At 32.9% G+C, this 23,226-nt stretch overlaps 1 protein-coding gene across 1 annotated transcript in view; it reads right to left on the reverse strand.

The window, feature by feature from the left end:
• The window catches only part of LOC140451901 (solute carrier family 7 member 14), an 812,989-nt gene that overhangs the window by 84,828 nt on the left and 704,935 nt on the right, over positions 1-23,226 (reverse strand). The window contains exon 6 of the mRNA XM_072545857.1: positions 16,599-16,770. Within this exon, the coding sequence (XP_072401958.1) occupies positions 16,599-16,770 (172 nt within the window). The remainder of the gene's footprint in view (positions 1-16,598; positions 16,771-23,226) is intronic.

Here is a 23,226-nt window from a genome sequence, read left to right on the forward strand (position 1 = left end):
TGCAGTGATTAAAGACAATAGAAGAGATTTTAGAAAGAGGTTTTTGTTAGTTTTTAAGAATTATAGAAAAATATTATTTGTAAATAAGTTTTAGGAAATTTTATAATTATAGGTAAAAATTTGTTTGTTATCGAAATGAAAAAATGGGGGAATTGTGACGAGTTTTGATTGGCGGAGATTGAAAAAGGTGGGATAGGTATGTAGGAATGAAAGTTTAGCTAGATTTAGGAGAGAGAAAAGATAATCAGTTGGTTTTCCAAGTCTGTAAGACGAACAGTGATTGTTCTCTGGCGGTTCCCGAGAAGTAGCAAGCAGTAGTGTTGAATGTTAGTGAGTTTTTGTGGAGTTAGTGTATCTGACAGAAGCTGAAGCAGCAAAATATTGTAAGTCATATTTTTCTACTTATATTCCAAGAGTCACTGTTCAGGCCAACGAGAGATTCAGTTTATCGTAAAGAGAAGATATTCCAAGAGTCATTTTTCACTCGGGCCAACGAGAGATTCAGTTTATCGAGAGGAGAAAGGCTATCATAATTTGAATGATTTGTGCTTTTGAAGGAGATCATTAAGGACGATATACTTGCAACAATCTGTTGTAAGATTGCTGATTACATAGGGAGCGGTTGAGAGGAGATAATATAGTCTACAAGGAACAAGGATTTGGACCACTCATCATCAGAGAGATATTTTTGTTTTCTGCAGTTTTTTTTTTCTTTTATTGATAACACAATTTTTACACTTAATTTAGAAAGGATATAAATATTTTGATTAGGAGAGTTAGAATAGTTTGGGATTTTGAGATTTCAATTAATATTGTTTGTACCATTAATTTTGATTGTTCACGTACGTAGAACAAAATTTTGAGAATCATTATATGAGATTTGTTTATTGAAAACTTTTGAGTGTGAATTATTTCATTATTTTTATTTCAATATATAGTGTTAGATCATATGTGTTTTTTACTATTCCGGTATTCTTTGGACCTTACCTTTCACATGTAATAGCATAGATATTGAAGCACGAATTTAACCCTGAGATAAAAGAATTAAAAATTGTGATAGAGTCATAATCATATCATTTAAATAATTTTAATTAATCAAAAAAATTAATTAGCTAATTATTGCTTGGCGCACCAAGACTTTAAATATCACAATAATATATATTATATATATATATATATATATATATATATATATATATATATATATGTATGCATATACACAAAAATTCTTGGTTTAAATAAAATTTTCATTATTCATTTTGAGTATTCATTAAACCTCGTATCATAAAGGTTTTGTATTTCCGTGTCTGCTAATTATCATTTGATAATTAAGTCGAAAATAGGTAAGTGACAAAAACTGGTAAGATAAATGCAAATTACTTTTAAATTGTTTATAGTCCGGGCGCTTGGTTAGAAATAATGAAGGGCACCTAGTGACTGCTATGATTATTGGTTCTCCCTAAAATGATCCAACAAAATGCTAGTCCACAAACATCCAACGAGGTACTCTTAATACAACAAAATAGTACCCTCTTTCAGGAAAATTCTGCAAGGTCCCAGAATGAACAAATCTTGTACACGTCATGGAAATAGACGGAAATGCAGAAGATTTACGCTACGGATAGAGTCAATCAGCTCCAACTACAGTTAGATAACTTGCAAAAATTAAATGAAAGCTTGCAATTTAAATTTGCAGATCTAGAGAAAAACTTGTCCAAAGAGAAAGAACCTATAGTTTATTTTTATGAACGAGAGAGTAATTAGCATAATTTTAACTGGTAGCTCCGACCACTCCATGGGCGTGCTTAAAATTGAAAAATTACTTTGAATAATTGTAAAAAATAAATGAATTATTTCAGTGTTATAAAGTGTTATGTGTATGTAAACAAAAGTGACCTCTTTTATAACACACTATATTAGAACTGACTGGCCTACATTAAAAAGGGTTTTAAAAAATTCACATTTTTTTTAATTTTTAAAAATTACAAAAGAGAAAAAGAGTTTTTAAAATCGTCTAAGGTATGTTAAATAGATGAATAAAAATATTAATATAAAACTTACAGCTACTTGTTACAAATCCAAATCAGATTCAGAAGATGAACTTTCAGAACCATGATTTATAATAACTGGCTCGATCATTTTATCAGTAATATTGTCCAGCTTCCACATTTTTTCCTCTTCTTTAATAGTGTGATTTACTGCCTTTTCCCAGTTTTCAGGTTTTACATTATTTACGGCCTCCAAAAACAACTGTTTAACATCATGAATTTTAAAAGTGGTATTTTTTCTTGAAACTTCACTCTTTATCTGTGCCCATACCAGTTCAATCGGGTTTAATTCACAATGATATGGTGGGGATCTAAGTACTGTCATTCCACGATTTTTGACAATTTCATCAATTTCGTATTTTTTAAATTTTTCGTTATGAAGGGCACACAACGAATAAAGTTCCTTTCTTATAGATCCGGGATGGTACGTAATATTTTTTGAACTCAGCCAATTCTGCAAGTCTTTTTTTAACCACTTGGTTGTGGGCAGTCCTTCTATAAGTCTGGAGTGATAACTTGCATTATCCATTACTATTACACAGTTCTTAGGAAGAAGATCTATCATTTGTTCGAACCATTCTTGAAAGACATCAGCGTTCATGTCTTCATGGTAGTCACCGGTACGAGTTGATTCCAAAGTTAATAAACCACCTTCAACAAAACCGTCTGCCAAAATTTATTTGGTGTATGACCCTCGTTGATCCATGTTTCATCAAGATAAAATATTTTTCTTTTTTGGTTTCTCATTTCCTTTATGGTTCTTAGAAAATGTCTTCTCCATATGACAATATCGCTTCTTTCTAATAAAATAGACTTTCTGGGATTCTTTTTCCAGCGGAAGCCTATTTCTTTTAAAAGTTTCCATAACGTACTTCGACTCATTTCTGGGTAATCCTTATCATCTCGAACTGAGACAAGAACTTTATCCAATGTTGGAAATTGTTGTCTAAAGAAGAATTCATGCACTTTCCGTCGAAGTCCTTCTTTAAAATGATATTCTATTTGAAATTTTGGTTTCCCTGGAGCATTACGTGGCATTTGAAAACTACCACATTTCTCTTCTTTAATAACTCTGTAAATCGTAGATTTCCCAACACCAAGTGTACTGCTAACTAACTCAACGGTCTCATCAACACTTTCACATAAACGTTTGTCTGTAAATGATTTAAAACAATTAAATATTAATGTTTTTTCATTAACTGTTAGAGGACCAATTTTTCGGCGTTTACACGGCACTTCCAAATTTTCCATAACACTAGTATACACAATAAACTGCACCTTGCAACTGAAGTACCTACTTTTAGTGAACTGTTAAGAATTTTGAATACGCCACTTGGACCTTCCTATATACAAAATGGAAAAACCCACTATCACATTTTCTGTGGAATAAGTTTAGAAGGTAATTATCTAGTCAATTACTGTCGTAGATTCCTGGAATTAAAGAATTAAATGTTTGATTGTTGAAACCCTTACTTCGTGGAATGCACTCATTTCAGATAAAATAAAACGTTTTATTTTATCTAAAGAATTAAACTTTATTTTGCAAATAGGCAAAGAATTAAACTTTATTTTGCAAATAGATAAAATAAAACGTTTTATTTTATCTAAAGAATTAAACTTTATTTTGCAAATAGGTAGGTACTTATTAAACTTTTATTGGTTATATATAACCAATAAAATAAACATCTTACATTTCTTGCAAATTCATTAGTACCTGTTAACCTCCATCACTCCGACACTGGCAACCTTATTTAGGGATTAGTAACCCTCACAACTATTGTATTCTATTCTGCTCCAACCTTTATACCTGGTGGTTATACTCAATTTAAAATTGTTTTCCTATATACTTCTCTAAACTTGTTGACAAATATCTGTTTTTCATTGAGTCACCCGTATCAACAGTTTAGGGATTTGCATACATAATTTATTGTTTTATTACTCTCTCATACATAAAAATACACTATAAGAATGTTTTATTGTAATATGTCCTACCAAAGGAAAGGATGTTTCTTTTCCCTAGTTCTTATTGTAGTGTACTACTACTAAGGATTTCCACAGTTTTCACTGTCTTCCTTCACTCAACCGTTTTCTCCAATTTTCCCTGTCATTCCAGTCTCCATCTCGTAGGGTTCTTTTCTCCATAGCCTCGTCGATTTCATCTCTGAATGACCTTCGGGGTCTTCCTCTCTTTCTTCTTCCAATCGGGCTCCATTCTGTGATTTTGTTTATCCAGCGTCCTCTGTCCGCTCTTCTGACGTGGCCGTACCAGGATAGTCTCTTCTCCTCTATATAGTCGATTATGTCTGATTGCACTCCCATTCTCCGCTTAATCTCTGCGTTTTCAATTCTGTCTCTTTTTGTAAGTCTACAGCTTCTCCTCAGGAACTCCATTTCTACTGCTCTTATTCTACCTCTATTTCTCTTGTTTATTGTCCAGTTTTCGGACCCATATGTCAGGATACTTCTTGTCAGGGTGTTATATATTCTCTTTTTTGTCTTTATCGTAATGTTCTTATCCCACAACACTGAGTTTAGTTGTCTTATACAGTTTCTTGTTTGTCTCAGTCTGTTGTTTATATCTTCTTCTGTTGTTCCCTGGTTCGATATTATGGTTCCTAAATACTTGAATTTATCTGTTCCATTTATTTGTCTTCCCTCGTCTATCTCTAGGTTTCTCATATCCTTGTTTTCTGTTGTTAGGTATTCTGTTTTCTCTAAGTTTATTTCCATTCCGTTGTTTTTATATTCTTCTTCTAGTTTTCTGAGCATAAAGCTGAGATCTTCTTCATCTTGTGCGATGACTACTTGATCGTCGGCAAAACTTAAGGTGTATAGGTATTCGTCTCTTACTCTTGAGAGACGAATATTGTAGTGTTTATATACTAAAAAACTTAAGTATATAAACACTACAATAAGAACTACGGGAAAGAAATACCTAACCAGATCTGCAAAGAAACACAAGGTATGGATGACACCAGACATACTAGAACTAATGGATAAAATACGTAAAATGAAGAATAATACACAAAAATACAGAGAGGTTGATAAAAACATAAAGCAAAGAATAAAGAAGGCCAAAGAATTATGGATTGAAGAACAATGTGTAGAAATGGAAAACTATAAAAGAAAATATACATTCAATGCACATAAAAAAGTAAAAGAAATTATAGGAACTCAAAGAAGACATCAAATAAGTTTGCTTGAGAACAAAGACGGAAAGATTATTATAGATTTAACAGAAAAAATTAATAGATGGAGTGAACACATAAGAGAATTGTTTGAGGACAACAGAAATAACATTGTTCAGGTAAATGGTGAAACAGGACCTGAAATCCTAAAATGTGAAGTAGAAGCGGCACTTAGAAATTCCAAAACTGGAAAGGCAAATGGATCTGATGAGGTTTCTACTGAATTGCTAAAGCTCTTGAATATTGACTCAATATTGCACTTATTTAACACAATATACAAAACTGGTATTATACATCAAGAATGACTGTTGTCTATATTCGCTATACTGCCAAGGAAATACAATGCAAAAGGATGTTCAGAACATCGAACAATATCTTTAATGAGCCATCTACTAAAGATATTTCTAAAAGTCATCCACAAAAGTTATCAAAAGTTGGATTCAGATATTAGTGATACACAGATGGGGTTCAGAAAGGGATTAGGTACTCGAGAAGCTCTCTTCGGTTTGAATGATCTTACACAAAGATGCCTAGACGTTAATCAGGAAGTACATGCATGTTTTATCGATTTTGAAAAAGCGTTTGACAGAGTACGCCATGATAAGCTAAGAGACATTCTTGAAAGAAAGGACATAAATAATAAAGATCTGTAAATAATTCTCAATCTATGCTGAAATCAGAAAGCTAACATCAAAATAGAAAATGAGATATCACAAGCAATAGAAATACGTAGAGGAGTACGACAGGAATGCATTTTGTCACCGCTGCTATTTAATGTCTATAGTGAAAGCATCTGCCAGGAAACCCTTTTGCAAGCAAACGAAGGAATCGTAATCAATGGAGAGGTTGTAAATAATATTCGATACGCAGACGACACTGTACTAGTCGCAATAACTTGCGACTGTACAGTATGTACTTGCCTGCAACAATTATGGCATAAGTATCAATATCAAAACATATGTAGGGTTACGGCAGGGAGACGCGCTGGCGTGCCTTCTCTTTAATATAGCGTTAGAAAAGACTATAAGAGATGCCGAGTTACACAATAGGGGAACAATCTTTAATAAATCAACGCAGATTATGGCTTACGCTGACGATCTGGATTTGATCGCACGTACTACACGAGGACTTAAAGAGATGACTTCCACCTTCTTGACAGCCGCACAAAATATGGGCCTTAAAATAAACGAGGAAAAAACCAAAATGTTAGCATCTATTCCAAATAACAGAGATAGAGCTAGAAACGCCGAAGAAAACTTCAGTATAGACCAATATAATTTTGAGGTAGTAAATAAGTTTACATATTTGGGTTCTCTCATAACAAACGATAATGACACATCTGAAGAAGTAAAACGGAGGGTACTGCTAGCAAACAAATGTTATTTTGGACTAAGCAAGCAGCTAAAAAACAGAAATTTAAGCCAGAAAACCAAACTAATAATATATAGAACACTCATCCTACCAGTGCTGACATATGGGTCAGAAACATGGACCATCTCCAAAACAGACGCAAATCTTCTGCTCGTCTTCGAAAGGAAGATACTAAAAAGAATAATGGGCGCATTCTGTGAGAATGGTATTTGGAGAAGGCGATATAATTTCGAATTGTACGAGAAGTATAAAAAAATAGTTAATGGTAGAGATGTAATATCCTTCATAAAAATAGGTAGGCTTAGATGGGCTGGACATGTGTCAAGAGCAAATGAAAATTACCCACCCAGACGAACTCTATTATCGGTCCCAGTGGGAAATAGGAGTAGAGGCAGACCACGACTGAGATGGAGGGACGGTGTGGACGAGGACGCAAGGAAAATCGGTGCGGCAAATTGGCAACGGTTGGCGATGAACAGAAACGACTGGCGAAATAGACTGGGGAAGGTCAAGGCTCAACTAGAGCGGTAGCACCACTGATGATGATGATGATCAATATCAAAAAAAAACCAAGTATGTGGTCTTCAGTAAGAACATAACGCAACCAGCACATATTAGTATAAACGGCATTCAAATTGAAAAAGTATCAAGTTACAAATACTTGGGTACTTCAATAAACGAAATTGGAGACCAAAACAATGAAATAAAAAGACGTATCGAAATTGCCAGGGCCACTTTCATAAAGATGAGGAAATTCTTCTGCAACAGAGATATAAGCATTCCTCTTCGATTAAGAATGCTAAGGGGCTACGTATTTAACACGCTATTATACGGTGTAGAGGCCTGGACTATCAAACAGAACAATATAAAAAATATTGAAAGTTTCGAGATGTGGTGCTACCGTCGAATGCTGAAGACAACCTTGGGTTGAAAGAGTTACAAACTTTGAAGTAATGCGCAGGATAGGAAAAGACCCAAACATTTTGTCAACGATCAAACGAAGAAAACTCGAATATTTGGATCACCTGATGAGAGGACATAAATACGCATTACTTCAAAATATAATGCAAGGAAAAATAGAAGGAAAACGGAATCCGGGCCGTAGAAGAATGTCATGGTTGCGTAATTTGAGAGAGTGGTTTGTCTGTACTACTAATGAACTCTTTAGGTCAACTGTAAATAAGGTCAGGATAGCCTTGATGATTTTCAATCTCCGATAGGAGTGATACAAGAAGAAGAAGACCAAAATAAAAAAAGATGGCAAAAGTTGATATGTTTTCCCCTCTCTGATTTTCCGTCTCCTATGTAATAAATTGTATTTGAAAGTATAAAATGTACATAACGCTGTCCATATATTTTTATCTAATACCATTTGGTTTACATATTCGAGTGCAACGATTGAATATTAACCTTACAAGTTGTTTTTTCAAATTAAAAAAAAGATGGCAAAAGTTGATAAGTTTGTCCCCCTTCTATTTCCCCCCTACTATGTAATAAATTTTGTTTGTAAGTATAAACTTTATATAATGCTGTTCATATATTTTTGTCTAATACCATTTGGTGTACATATTCGAGTGCAACGATTGAATATTAACAGGACAAGTTGTTTTTAGAATTTGCCAACACATACCAATTTAGACATATCAACTTTTACCATAACGCCACAGAAATTTAAGTGAGGTAGAACAAGCCCAGGAATATATCTACCTACGCCAAATTCTGAAACTTGCCGAAGGTAACCAAATGGCTGAAATCACTAAAAGAGCAAGACTGACATGGACAGAATTTATGGTGGGATACTTAAGAACCGCAACATACCTAAATACTTAAGAAGCAAAATGTTTAACCAGTGCATCTTTTCTATCATGATATATGGATGTCAAACCTGAAACTTAACCAAAAAAATATAATTAAACTAACCACAACAAAAAAGGCAATGAAACGAGTAATGTTAGGTACATAACTGTCAGATAAAAAGAGTAAGACTGGGAAAGATTAAAAAAATGTCAAGGAAATCACAACAAAAATTGTCAAACTCAAATAGAGCTCTGCAGGTCAACCTGCTAAACAAAATAATCAACGTTGGAACGCTACAATACAACATTGGAGATCTTACAAAGGTAGACGACCAAGAGAAAGACCAAAGATGAGCTAGGTGGATGACATAAAAGGAATAGCCAGAACAAATTGGAAGTATGTTGCTCAGGATAGAGATATTTAATAATTTTTTTTGTTTTGTTTGCTCATAATTTATGATTTTTAGTACAAATGTTTATTTAAAACTTTTGTTTATCTTTATTTTATTCATAAACTAATTAAATACCTTTTGCCTAAATGACAATTTTAGATAGTTCCTGTCGTTAAAAGGTCATTAAGAATTTTATTCCATCAATAAGGAAAACGAGAAAACATATTGTTAATGGCTATTGTTTAATTTGTTGCCCTAAGTTTAAATATGCTGAGTAACATTTGTATATTAATTGCATCTTATTCTATACTGTGCCTTGATGGTGAAAAAATTTACCGCAAATCTTGTAGTAAAATTGTGAGTACAATTTATTATATGAACTAGATTAAAAGCAGTGAGTATATGTATCATTGCAAATCTTCAGCAACAAAATGCATATTTAAAATTAAAATGTTATATGTTTCTTGCACATTTTCGTAAATAAAAAAATCAATGCTGTTCAACAATTTCGCCGGGAATGTAAAAGTAAAAACAAATTGTTTTTAAAACTCACTATAGCTCAAAAAATTGACAAGGATAAATTTAAAAAAGTACCTATATACCTTTATAACACCTAAAATACCTATATAATATGGAACCTCGAGGGCATCAAATATACCGTTACATAAGTTACAACGTCCCATGGTTTGGGATTTTTACAAAAATATGATCAGCAAAACGTATCACAAAAAAATTATTTTGACGTCGTAAATACAAATATAATCAATTTTATTAGAAAAATAATTATTGGATATGACTACTTTTAGGAATGGTGGATGAAACAATAGATTTATGTGGACTATATAATTATTTATGTGCTTATTGGTGTATTACATGAGAACATAAAATGTTAGTAGTTTCTGATTGCTTCTTAGCAATTAGAAAAGACCGATAACGACCATATTACAAGAGGAATACAGGAAATTTTAAGAAAACTGTTTCCGGCTTAAATTGTACGTGCTAAAAAATTAATACGGGTACTTGTTACTGATGCTGCCTTTCTGGCGAGCGTGAATAAGCAGATCAGTCTTGAATTTTATGAAAATGAGATAAGTCGATTTAATATTTCTATTTGGTTTCTTCTAGGCGTTAATAAGCAAATAAGTTCATATCCATAATATTTTCGTATTTTATTCCCATGTGAATAAACAAACATGTTACATTTTTGGCAGCCTTCTGAAATAAGTCTAGTTATTTTTCTAATGTCGCTTGAACAATTTCGGGAATAAGCAGATAACTTTACTTATCTGGCAATTCACAGATTTTATTTCAAATCGTGCTGAATAATATATGTCAACATAGCCTACCGTCCACCTGGCAATTATTGTTATAGTAGAAAATTTTAGTTTTCATTTTTTTTGTTTAAGCATTCAGACGTAAGATTTTGCGGTTAGAGTTTGTGTGTATGTACAAGCCTTTTTATTATTACCATTAATAGTAGATAATACTTGAGCTCTAATAATGGGTGGTCGTACATTACGTATTGTTACGATAAATATACTGGCCTAAATTTTATGACTAATTATTCTGTTTTGTTGTAGAAATTTCGGTGGAGGTCTAGAATCAAATTATGGTGAATCCTCCAACTAGATGTTCTCGACTATTCTAGTATATCAGGATTTCATATAAAATAACCGAACTTTGATTGAAGAGAACAGTTAATTCTGAAGACGTGCTCGCGATATTTATTGTTACGCTTGCCTTTTAATAAATTATGTATATTCAGTGATAAATAAATTAATATCAGTTATTGTGCTTTTTAATGAATTAAGATAAGAACAAGACATTATAAATTAAATAGACATAAATAAATATCATCACAGTATGTTAAATTTGTGTCATCAAAGAGAGTCACTGACGAGTAAGTACCTAATATTTTAATTATAGTTATAAGTTATAACAACTACTTATATCCTCTCTAACCGTCGATTGTTATGTTCCGAGATACGAGTTTTGTGCGCGGCGTTGCCCGATTTCTAAGAAGTGTAAAAAATTATGAATTTTATGAAAATATGAGTACTTAATGAATGAAATTGAAGGGAAATTTGAATCTCATGTACTTACATGTTTGTAGTATTTCCATACGAATAAAATTTTTTTATTCGTATGGAAATACTACAAAAATGGAAATGGAATGGAAAATGGAAAAAATTCTAATTTCTAATCTATATTTTTCTATCTTAACTTTTGTAATTTTTTCTCCTTATTTATCAACACTTGTGTTTATTGGACGTGTAAAAATAATTTGCGTCACCAAGTGTCTTTATAAATATATATAACTTTCAATTTAAGTATGTACAATTTTATAACTAATGAAAGTTGGTAGATTTCTTTGGTTTTTTCAGTAAATTATTAACAATACTGTTTACAGCATCGCGCGTCGCTCTAAATACGGATTTTATATTTATATTTTTTTATACGAGATTGGTGGTTGCTGTTTACAAGCAACTCTTCTTTTACAGATACTGGAAATCCTAACATAGCAAATGCCCAGGATGATTCCAGTGAAATATTGTTTATGAATAACGTAGACCAATCTACAACTAGACAGGACTCAGTTTATCAATAGTTGCCCAATTTGGCCAACAACTTTGATGTGAATCCACAAGCTTTGGAATTTACAAGTAACGCAGAATTATCCAGTGCAACGAGTTCTAGTTCATTGCCAGAAGATACGGGAATAAAGAGCTATCAACAATTGGTAAACGTGGCAGAAAATGCTTTCCTCCGAGATGTTAGTAATGATAACGCCGAACGTGACATGGATTTTTCTGACGATGACAGCGTAAAAGATCTTGATTTCATTCCAGAAAAAAATGATACTACAAGTAGTGAAGACGAAATCACAGAGCCTGTTGAGACGAAAGACATAGAGACGAAAAAAACTGGTCGAACTAGAAGGGAGAGAGCTTTAGTAAAGAAACAAAGAAATACTGGGCAAGAATATGTTACAAAGAAGGGTAAAACTGTCAAATCAAGAATGCAAAATTCCCTTACTGATTGCCGCATGAAATGTGAAAAAAGGTTCCCAACAAATGTACGACAAACGGTTTTCGAAGAATATTGGAAACAAGGGGAACGAGATAAAAGATTCAATTACTTGTCGTCCTTAATAAGTATTTTGGAAAAGAAATCCACAACACAGAAAAGCGTACAATTTAAAAGTTTAGGAAGGAGCATTAGTGGAAAAAGAGAAGAAATATGCAAAAAATGTTTTGTTAGTATTTTGGGGAAACAAACGCCTTCATTAAGCAAATAATAGTAAATAGACAAAATACAGTCTCTAGAATACTCAAGGACGATCAACGAGGATGATCCAAACCCAAAAATAAATCGTCTTAAGGAGGGCTTAACGATGTTCTACGACACAGTAACAGCTTCCCGGCATACGAAAGCCATTACTGCAGGCAAACATCATCGAAGAAATATTTACAGTCAGATTTGTCCCTGACAAAAACGTTTGAACTTTATTAGAGATAAATGCGTATCCAAAACAATTTATTCCCAACAGTTTCACAAACTTAACTTGGCCTTTAAGAAACCCCAAAAAGATACGTGTTATAATTGCGACCTCCTAAAAATAAAATTCGCTTAATGCACCCGAAGAAGAAAAAGAGACCCTACTATTGGAGCAAACCAATCATCATACGGCAGCAGAAGAAGCTTACGGCGCTAAAGCAAGAGACAAACAAATGGCTAAAGAGTCCCCTGATACAGCTCTGTTTGCATTTGATTTGCAGCAGTGCTTACCAACCCCATATTTAAAATCGTCAATTGCATTTTATAAGCGACAGTTGTGGACTTTTAATTTAACTGTCCATAATTTAGGGACCAACGAGTCCACGTGCTACGTCTGGGACAAATCTATTTCTGGAAGGGGTGGTAACCAAATCGCGTCATGTTTATACAAACATATTATAAGTCTTCTGTCGGAAACCAAGAAAGTTTGCTTCTATTTAGACACCTGTGGGGGCCAAAACAAAAACAGCCATGTTGCTGCAATGTTTATAAAAGTGTTGAAAGAAAAAACGACCATCGATAGACCACAAGTTCTTGATGAGTGGACATACGCATATGGAGTGCGATGTGGATCATGCCACTATCGAGAAGAAAAAGAAGCGAACAACTATGAAAATTAACCATCCTTATGATTGGATGTAGCTTATAAGAAGTTGTAGAAAAACAAATCCATTTACTGTCCACATTATGGAGACCGATAATTTTTTTGATTTTGCCGCCCTCCTAAAAGGTCCTCTAGTACAAAAAAAAGTTACTGAAAGCGGAGAACGGTTTTTGTGGAAAAATATTCAATGGTTACACTATAACCAAGAATACGACGGACTCATCCAATACAAAAAACGTTAAGGAATGAGGAAAGTTTCAGAACAATAAACTTTCAGCGTCATGGAAGAAAGTCAACAAATCTGAAGGTGGAAAAACTTCATTCAGGACCTGTACCCATAAATGAAAAGAAAAAGAAAAATTTGTTAGACAAGAAATTTCATTTAGTTGACAAGGAATTTCATCCATTTTACCAAAACCTAAAAGTATCCGGTGTTCCAGATACTGATACGGACCTCCTGGAAGTAGATTCAGATAAGCAGGATTAATACAAATAGATTCTTTGTATTTTTTTTTAATAAATTTGCACATTGTTTTTGGTAACAAAATATCTTTTATCCCAAGACCTCAATCAGATAACTGAAATTATGTTGTTAAACACGTAAACTGAAAGTGTGCTTAATCAGATAAGTTACTCAAAATCATCCAGCTGTAAATGTTAACAAAATTATGTATAATAAACCTCAGTATCATAATTATTATTATCTAGCAGAAAATAAAAAAAATAATATATCTATCACCGGATTTACTAGAAGTCCGAAAACCTATTATCTGCTTTCCTGAAAAATTTACTTATCGTGAAATATCTGCTTATTCACGCTCGCCAGAGTTATATTATGATGGAAGCATGTGAAAATTTAAATTTTTTCATAGTGACACCAATCATGTAACGTTTGTAGCATATGTTCTTAATAGAGTCCTGAACAAATAGGGGTCATTTTCCAATAATAAATATGTAAAGTCAGTAAAAAATGGTAAAAAAATATTTTTAAAACCGCATTCCCGAATTTACGCATACAAAAAATTGGCTAATATACCGTTACCTCTGTACCCAGTCTGACAAGATAAGGAAGCTACTAGAGGCTACTTTTTATTCCAAAAATCTCTAACATTAATAATAGAACCGGATGATGACGGCTTGAGTATCTACCGATAAAATTGTAACAATATATAGAACTAACAACATAGTTACTCTACTTGGACAATAATTATCAATTTATTACAACAAAGTTAACTTTCAGAAATCCTAGCCTGACGATGGCGCACCGTAGTCATTAATTCTTGTAAATGAATGCCGAAATAAATTTTTATTATTAAAAATGCCGAAATAAACTTATTGTCAAGTACATATTCTTAATGTAAACTAAAAAATATGTAATTATTTGCTATTCTTTTAAATAATTTGTAGTCAGTTTTATTGCTTGGGGTACAGTTGCTCCACGCTCGTTTGTTAACGCTAGGTAGATCTTGCATCAATATAATAAGGAGTATTCTGAGGTACATCTGGCCAGAAGGTTCTGGAATTTCCCAATATAAGTGCCTGCGATAGCAAAATCGTTGCAGTAGCAGGGTACAGATGTGCTCGCTTTGTGTGAGACTGAAAAATGTCTCTCGTATATAAAAATAAAAATAAGGAAACCATCCAAATTTTGGAATGAAAACAGCTTCGTCATCATCTGGTCTTTAACTTCTACTACTGAATATAAACCTCTCGCATGTTTTTCCACTTACTCCGATTGTTTGCCATTTGATTGCAATTTGTAGTCACTCTTTTTATATTATCGATTCATCTCGTCGGGGGTCGACCTCTATTTTTGTTAGTTTATATGCGGGGTCTCCACTCCAAAAATTCTTTTTGTCCACCAATCATCAACTACTGTTGCTACATAATCTACCCAGTTCTATTTTAGCGTTATGATTCTTTCAATAACGTTTGCTACTCATGATCTTTTGCATATAGAAGCAGTAGGTATTCTGTCACGTAGACAAACCCCGTACTGTATTTGTTGTTACTAAAAACATTAGAAATAAAAAATACAATAACCTAAAAAGAAACAATCCAAACAGCACAACAGTTTTCAATCTATATCACATTTTTTTGACTAGGCATAATCAGTGCAATTCAAAAAGTCTATTAATCATTACCAACATACGAAAAAAAAATAATATAGGGTACTGCGAAAAAACAAACTGGAGAAAAACACAAAATCAAAAGCAAATGTTAGTAAAGAGAAACTCAAAGCTATCAAAGCTATAAAATAAGATGAGTTTATAATAATATTACCATCTGACAAGGGCAACGCAACTGTAATTATAGACAAAAGTCAAGACCAGATGAAAATTCAACAATTGGTCACAAACGAACTGTGGCCAGTCGAAGTTATCAGTTAAAAATCAACACAAATAACGTTTAATATGAAAAAATGTGACGAGCCACCAGCTTCTATAAACAACAGCATACTACCAGTTAATACCGTCGTTACATACCTGTATGCAACCTGGGAATTTATTTGGATAGCAAAGTTAATTAGGACATCCACATTTGGAAGGAACGCCTCCAACTCAGCTTAATCTACAGGAAAATATATTGGTACATAAGTCGAAAATCAAATTTTAGCATGGAAAACAAACTTCTGCCAATAATACCAAGATATAAAAACTTCAACAACTCCAATCGAAAGTACTGCGCCAGATCTGCAATTGGTACATTACGTATCACGGATTACACCATGATCTACAATTACCAATAGTTAGGGAAGCAATATCTGCTGTAAACCCTGCATACAAGACCAGACTATCTTGCCATCCAAATCTGTTGACCACAGATCTGGTCAACGTTGCACATTAGATTAAAAAGACTAGACCCTTTGGACCTGTAGTTAATCTGGAGAAACAGAGTAGAGTGTTATAGTGTCGTGAAATAAGTTTTTAATATGGTGCTTTTTAAAACATTTCTTGATTTTTTTAGACTTTTAATACTCATATTTGTTTTCCGTGTTGTTTATCTGTATTAAATTTTGTTTGTTTTGTTTGTTACTATGTTATTATACATTATATTATACCTATTGCTTATTGTTTGTAATGAGACAGATTGTAATAAACATTCGATGTTAAAAAAATACTAAGAAAATGATACCACTTAAAGAAATCCAAGAAACAATTGGCATTTTTGGTTTAATAACAGAAATGACTACGATTTCGAATGTATTGCGTCACAATAACAAAATAAACAAAATAACAAAAAAACATTTTTACAATTTTTAGAAAAAAACATTTTTTCAAATATTGTGCTCGAACAAAAACGTTTCTGATCATTTTCAACAGTAATAGATCTTGTAACTTATTTGAGTTTATTCTTCTTTCGACCTTTTACACGTTGGAAAATACACAAAAAAGTTTGGCTTGTATTGATATGTAAATTTTTATAAAATCTTATTAAAATAAGTATCACCTTGTAAGTATCTTGTATAGTTGGAGTTTATAACTTCCTCTCAATAGCAAATAAACTTTAGATACAGTGATAATAATTCCTAGGGGTTGATAACATCTCTTATAGGAATTTACTATAGCTTTATATGGGAACATCTAATAACCCGCCAAAGGAAGTTGTTATAATCCCCTTTAAAATATTTTTTACCTTACCTATAAGAGTTATCATCATGGAACTTGTAACGTAGGCTATTAAAATTATAGCTAAACTGGAAACTATAGCTAATGGAATAGATTTTTTCGGCGTAGCTGCTTCTTCTCCTGTAGTGGCTATAATATCAAAGCCGATAAAGGCATAAAAACATGTTGCCGCACCAGTAAATACCTGAAAATAAAAACAGTTTTTAACAAAATTCAAATATTACTTTATTTACGAAGATTATATTATCATAATCTTTTTTATTATATTAAAAGTTATGTCAATGGTTCTGTCAAGTAACAATGTTTTGCCAATTGTAAAGTAAGTACGAATTGTCCTACTCGTCCATTGGCAAATTACTTGGCCAACACTCTACACCCGCTGCCGAAAATACCTTTTCCTTTATCAAAAACTCTTTTTTTAAAGAACTTCTCAAACAATAGGTTTCAAACGTTATGGTTAGTTTAGACATCATTTGACTTTTTATAAACGTTATTATAGGCCAAACCCCAGATATTCTAAAGACTAAAAACAATATCTTATTTTTTATAATATTTTGTACATTATTCTTATTTATCTGTCATTAAATATTGCATGCCCAACAGTTATTTTATCTTCCTAAAAAGATGTTACATAATACTACAGATAAGTAAATGGTACTTCAATCTACCACTCTCTTATTAATTGCCATCGAGAAATGTTTAAAAACTAAAGTACTATCCTAATCAATTCTCAAACCCATATGCTGACTAAGATATATTGATGATACATTTGTCATTTGGTCCCGCAGCAATGACGCTTTCGTATCTTTTTAAACTCATCTAAATGGTATACAACCTAGTATCCAATTTATGATGGAGTTGGAAACTTGTTCATCTTAAACGTTCCTCTACGACCTTATAAAGAAAAACCAATACCAAGACTTACAAATACCAATCGCTACATTCATGCCAACTTTCATTACCCACATTCACAAATTAATTCAGTCATTATTACCCTTACCTTTGATCAACCTGTCTATCGTAGAATGCATGCTATCTGCCTCCATATGGGTATGACCTTTTTGGAGATACTTTTGTATTATAGTTAAATCTTTTTCTATTGCTAAGTTAAAGAGGGCGTTTGTTAACACAGAATTTCTGTTTTGAACAGAGCAACCATCGCTGTATAAAATAAAATTAGTTTTTTTATCACGATGATTGGCCTCTACTTTTTTTTTGAGGAAAGTTACTATTATGGTTGCAAACTCATTAGCTTTTCCCCGACACTCTGTTTCATTTCACAATAAACATTCACCTTGCTGGCGTTTTAGATCGTAAATCGTGAAATTATGTACGACACGTTTTGTTTTGTAATAGAGGGAGCTCACATTGGACTGTCGACAGAGTAGCACAGATCGCAGATCAATTGTAAAAACTTCATTATCTGATTCTTTGTCAATAACTTTTTCTTGACGTGCTTTGTTTTTCAACAGAATATGAAAATTGTAATCATCTTGTTAAATATTCTTTGTTTCAAAAGCTACACAAACATCGCACTTATCTATTTTAGGCTGGTATAAAAATAAATTTTGCAGATCTAAAATTATGGAAAAGCTGGCTCTTGACATGGGTTTTATACTATTTTCTCCACAAAAATCTTTGCAGTAAGCTCTATATGTGCTTTTGATTGCCATACTGTTTCCAAATATAACTTTGAACTATTTGCCCTGCAGTAATGGGACCCAAGTTTGGGTAATTTGTCGAAAAAATTGGTTAAGTTTTTTATTGCTTCTTCACTTTTTGGCTGCTTTTCAACTTGGTAATTATCTGCAACTGTTTTTCTGACCCTTTTCTTTATGGCAATTTCTCCAATATAGTGTATTTAAAAATATCTTTTTGAATACTCGTATTAGATTATGTTCAGTATAAAAGTCGGTCAGTGTTTGCCTTCTAGATATTTCCCATTTTCCCCTTTGTCTCTCTGTAGGTTTCACAATTACTAATGTATTCACAAAAGTTTTTTTCTCACCCCAAGTTTTTTTCCAAAGTTGACGAATATTCCTTGTCTAGCCTTGTCAGAAATATAACCAGATTTCAATTTTATATTGTCGTTTCTACTTAACTTGCAATGATAATGAGGTTTCATAGTTCTTGTCACCTTTTCTATAGTTTATTTAGAAACTTTGTAGTTCTCATGTTTGCTCCATTTTTTTTGTCCTACTTCTTTTAGACCTTAAATGCTTTGTTGATTCTTTTGTATTCAGTGTATTGTTATTCGGATCATTTTCTTTACATTCTTCATTACTCATAAATTCTTCAAAACCACTACCTATCTCTTCTTTCATCTCTGCTTTCATGATTATAAATTTCAGGTCTTTGGACGTATCATTGTCTTGCAGTTTGTTTTTTGCTTGCACGAGATGCATTTTTCTACGACACTCGTAGAAGGTTTATAATCATGCCTGCTCTTTAAGCCATTTTTGTAAGAAAAATAAAATGTGCAGTCTTATTTTACTTTTTACTTTAATATAAAAAAAAGAAACTAGCTTTACACATAATTTTTTTTATTTAACTAGATTTCAACGAAAATCATTCCATACTAAATACGGAAGCATTTAAATATAAATAAATTTGAAAAACAACAATTTTACTGACTTTTAAAATAGGTATGCATATTATTAACCGCTAAATATCTACAAATAAAAATTAAAATTGTTTAATAACAGTAAACAGTAGTCATATTTATTGTGGAAATATTCGTATCTCCGTCTTGTATAATCTTTTTAGTTTGGCGTATAGTGCATATCTCCAAACGTAAATAAATAGTGATTTATATTAGTCATTCTTAAACTTTTTCGATTATTGCAAAAATAATAATACAAAATAGATTTACCTTTGTTATGATATTTGAAACAACACGCAGAGTTTAAGCAAAAACTGAAGATTTTTACGATAAGGTTCAAGAACAACTACTGACTTGCGTCAACCAATACAAATGGCGGGAGATAAGCATTCTGCTTGTCAACAATTTGATGCATTAGGCAATTTTCTGTTATGGCTTTTATTGCGAAACGGTAAATGCTGCGGAGATGGTATTTTTCAGGCTATAGATATGGTATCGTTGTATGGCTAAAAATATGGCGCAAAAAGTCATATTTAATATATATATATATATATATATATATATATATATATATATATATATATATATATATATATATATATATATATATATATATATATATATATATATATATATATATATATATATGTTATATGCATTGTACCAACTAATGTTGCTGACCACGACGATTCCCAGGGTATCAGGTTTCTACTTCCAAGTACCAGAGCCGATAAGGATCCGTACACATGCAGAGTCAGCGGGACCCAAGGTTTTTGCATGTTCCCACTGAGTCAGGAGTTTCTAATATTATAAAAGCACTTGTCGCTCTTTATATTCGTTCATTTTTTCTTTAGTCTTAAGTACAGTATAATCAAATTTGTAACACGTAACTTCGTTTATTGTATTTTGAAATAAATTTAATTTTTTAAAAGTCAAAAAGGTGTTTCGTGATATAAAATATATATATATACTTAAACTTAGAGCTAAGATTAATACTATTATAAAAATTATTATTATTATTAATCTTAGCTCTAAGTTTAATTGTACCAACTGCGGAAATCTTTCCGAACATTATATACACACATATATATATATATATATATATATATATATATATATATATATATATATACATATATATATATATATATATATATATATATATATATATATATATATATATATATATATATATATATATATATACACTCGCGATCATAAAATCCGGGTCACCTTGAAAATCACCGATATTTCATTTTTAACGAGCTTTATCGTAAATAATAATAACACAAATACAAACTAATGCATGTTTCTGAGAATTGTTGCGGTTTCCTTTGTAACAAAGAATTCCAATAGTGCCAATTGCGCGGTAAAGTGCACACTTCCCAAAATGGACGCTACCTGTAACTCCGCTTGTTTTAAATGTCTCGTTTGTGCTTCGACTTTCTGTTCAAATGCAACGGACAAACGTTTATTATTGCCACCATTAGTGTTTATTAGTGCCATTATTAGTGTTTATTTTTTGACAAAAATGCCTTTGACTGTTGAAATGGCACAAATTGTTGCACTTGTGGAAGACGGTCACACTCAACGGAAAGTCGCAAGAACTGTTGGCGTAAGCCTTTCTACGGTTCAACGAGTGCTTCAACGCTTTCAGGAGGCAAGTTTGCTAACCAGGCGACCTGGCTCTGGACGAAGAACAACGACCACGGCACTAGATGACCGTTTCCTTGTGTTTCAGTCTTTACGAAACCGGACCTCAACAGCGGTTATGCATCAAAATCGTCTAGAGGAAATACGAAATCGCAATTTTAGTGTTGCAACAGTCAAAAGAAGACTCCGTTCTTCTTGACTATCTTCTCGGGTAATGGCTAGAAGACCGCCACTTCGCCGGGTGCCTTGAGTTGCACGACAAGCTTTTGCTCGACAATACGCGCGTTGGGGAATTAACGATTGTAGCAAAGTGTTATTCTCAGATGAATCCCGTTTCTGCCTAACTGGATCCGATAGACGTGTAAGAGTTTGGAGAAGAACCGGTGAACGATATTCACAATCTTGCATTGCTCCTAGAATGCCATTTGGTGGAGGCTCGGTCATGGCTTGGGGAGGTATATCTTCCGACTTCCACACAGAATTACCCTTCATCGAAAATGGGTCCCTAACTGCACGAAGGTATATTACGGAGATTCCGGAAGAACATGTTATGCCCAACATGGCAGGGCTTGGAGAAAACGCCGTTTTTATGCAGGACAACGTGCGATCGCACGTTCCCAGGATCAGTATGTAATGCTTGGACGAAGTAGGAATTACGAGAGTAGCCTGGCCAGCTATGTCTTCGGACCTGAATCCCATCGAACATCTCTGGGACCATTTGAAAAAACGTATTCAAACCCATACACCTCCTCATAACAACGCACAGGAGCTTAAGGATCTGTTAGTGAGTGAGTGGAATAACATACCACAACATGTAATCCGGAGAAAAATTAAGAGTATGCCCCGTCGTCTGCTAGAGGTTATTAGAGCAAGGGGAGGCAATACACGATATTGGTCATTGAAATTTCACTGATTTTTTACCACGTTCTGTATTTTCCATATTTTTTCGTATGGCTGTTTTATCAATAATTTGATTTGTTTTCTGTTTTTTTCAATAAAAACAATAAAAAACCATTTTTTTTCTTTCAAAACAAACATTGATGACAAATAAAAAATAAATTACCCAAAAAAAAGGTTATTACTGCACCAGAGGCAAAAATATTGAAGAAACTTGAAATTTTCAAGATGACCCGGATTTTATGATCGCGAGTTTATATATATATATATATGTATATAGTGCTAGTCAAAAGTCTGTTCCCCCCTCGTATCTTTTGAACGATTATTGTTATAATAGTGAAATTTGGAGGGAGGTAATAAACAGATGCAGGCTTCTTAACTAGTCATAGCCGGTGACGTAAAAGTGACAGATGACGTTACAGCGCTACTGTGACAGATAATTTTAAATAGGACCTTATGGCAAGTGATACCTCGTTTGAAAGGTATTAAAAATACCTATTCAGTCATAATAATTTTGTTTGAGTTTAACTTCATTTTGATGAATAAATTAAATAAATACTAAAATTGTAGCTTCTCATTTAATTGATAAATATTTAACAACCAGTTCTTATATATAAGTGTTCAAAATGTGCTTCATCTACTTCATGATAGTAATGCATCCTATTTTTAAACTCTTGCCATACTCGTTCAAATGTGTCGGGGGAAATTGCCCTACCACGACATTCCTCATCTAGGTAATGTCTTACTGCACCATAATGGTGTGTAGGAGCACCATCTTGTTGAAACGTTATTTCCAAGCTGCCGAATTCATCTGGATTATCCTCCAGATTTTTCAAGTATTAATGGTTCAATTGCATTTTGTAACATCTCCAGATACACTTCATCGGTTAAGTTAGTATTGAGAAAAACAGGCCCAACTATGTGGTTTCCTAAAATCCTGCCCAAACATTTATTTTTTTTGGAAATTGAGTATGTTTCACGAAAGACGTGAGGATTTGTGTCACTCCAATATGTCACATTGTGTGTGTTAACATTTCCGTTGAGAGAAAAAGTACTTTCATCACTAAAACAAATTGTTTTTATGTAATTGGGCTGTTGGTTAATTTTATTGGATATATTTTCACAGAATTCTAGTCTTCCGTCGGGGTCATCATCTGAAAGTTGGTGCACAATTTTTAATTTGTATGGATGAAATTTGTTTTCAGCCAACACTCGGTGTACTGTCTTTTGACTGATTCCATAGATAGATGCAACTTGGGCTGTAGAAGAAGTAGGGTTCACTACCATTTCTGAAATTATGTTAATTTTTTTGTCGTCACTAATTGTTGTTCGACAAGATCGTTTGACATCTTGAACACTACCTGTTTGTTTAAACTTCCGAAGAAGCTTCCTCAAATAAGCTCTCGATATACGGTGATCGGGGTACCTCGCATTAAAAAGACGTTCCGCTGCATGGAAATTATTTCCACATTCACCAATTATTAACAC

Source organism: Diabrotica undecimpunctata, chromosome 1 (assembly GCF_040954645.1).
Source record: "Diabrotica undecimpunctata isolate CICGRU chromosome 1, icDiaUnde3, whole genome shotgun sequence".
NCBI classification, from domain to species: Eukaryota; Metazoa; Arthropoda; class Insecta; order Coleoptera; family Chrysomelidae; genus Diabrotica; species Diabrotica undecimpunctata.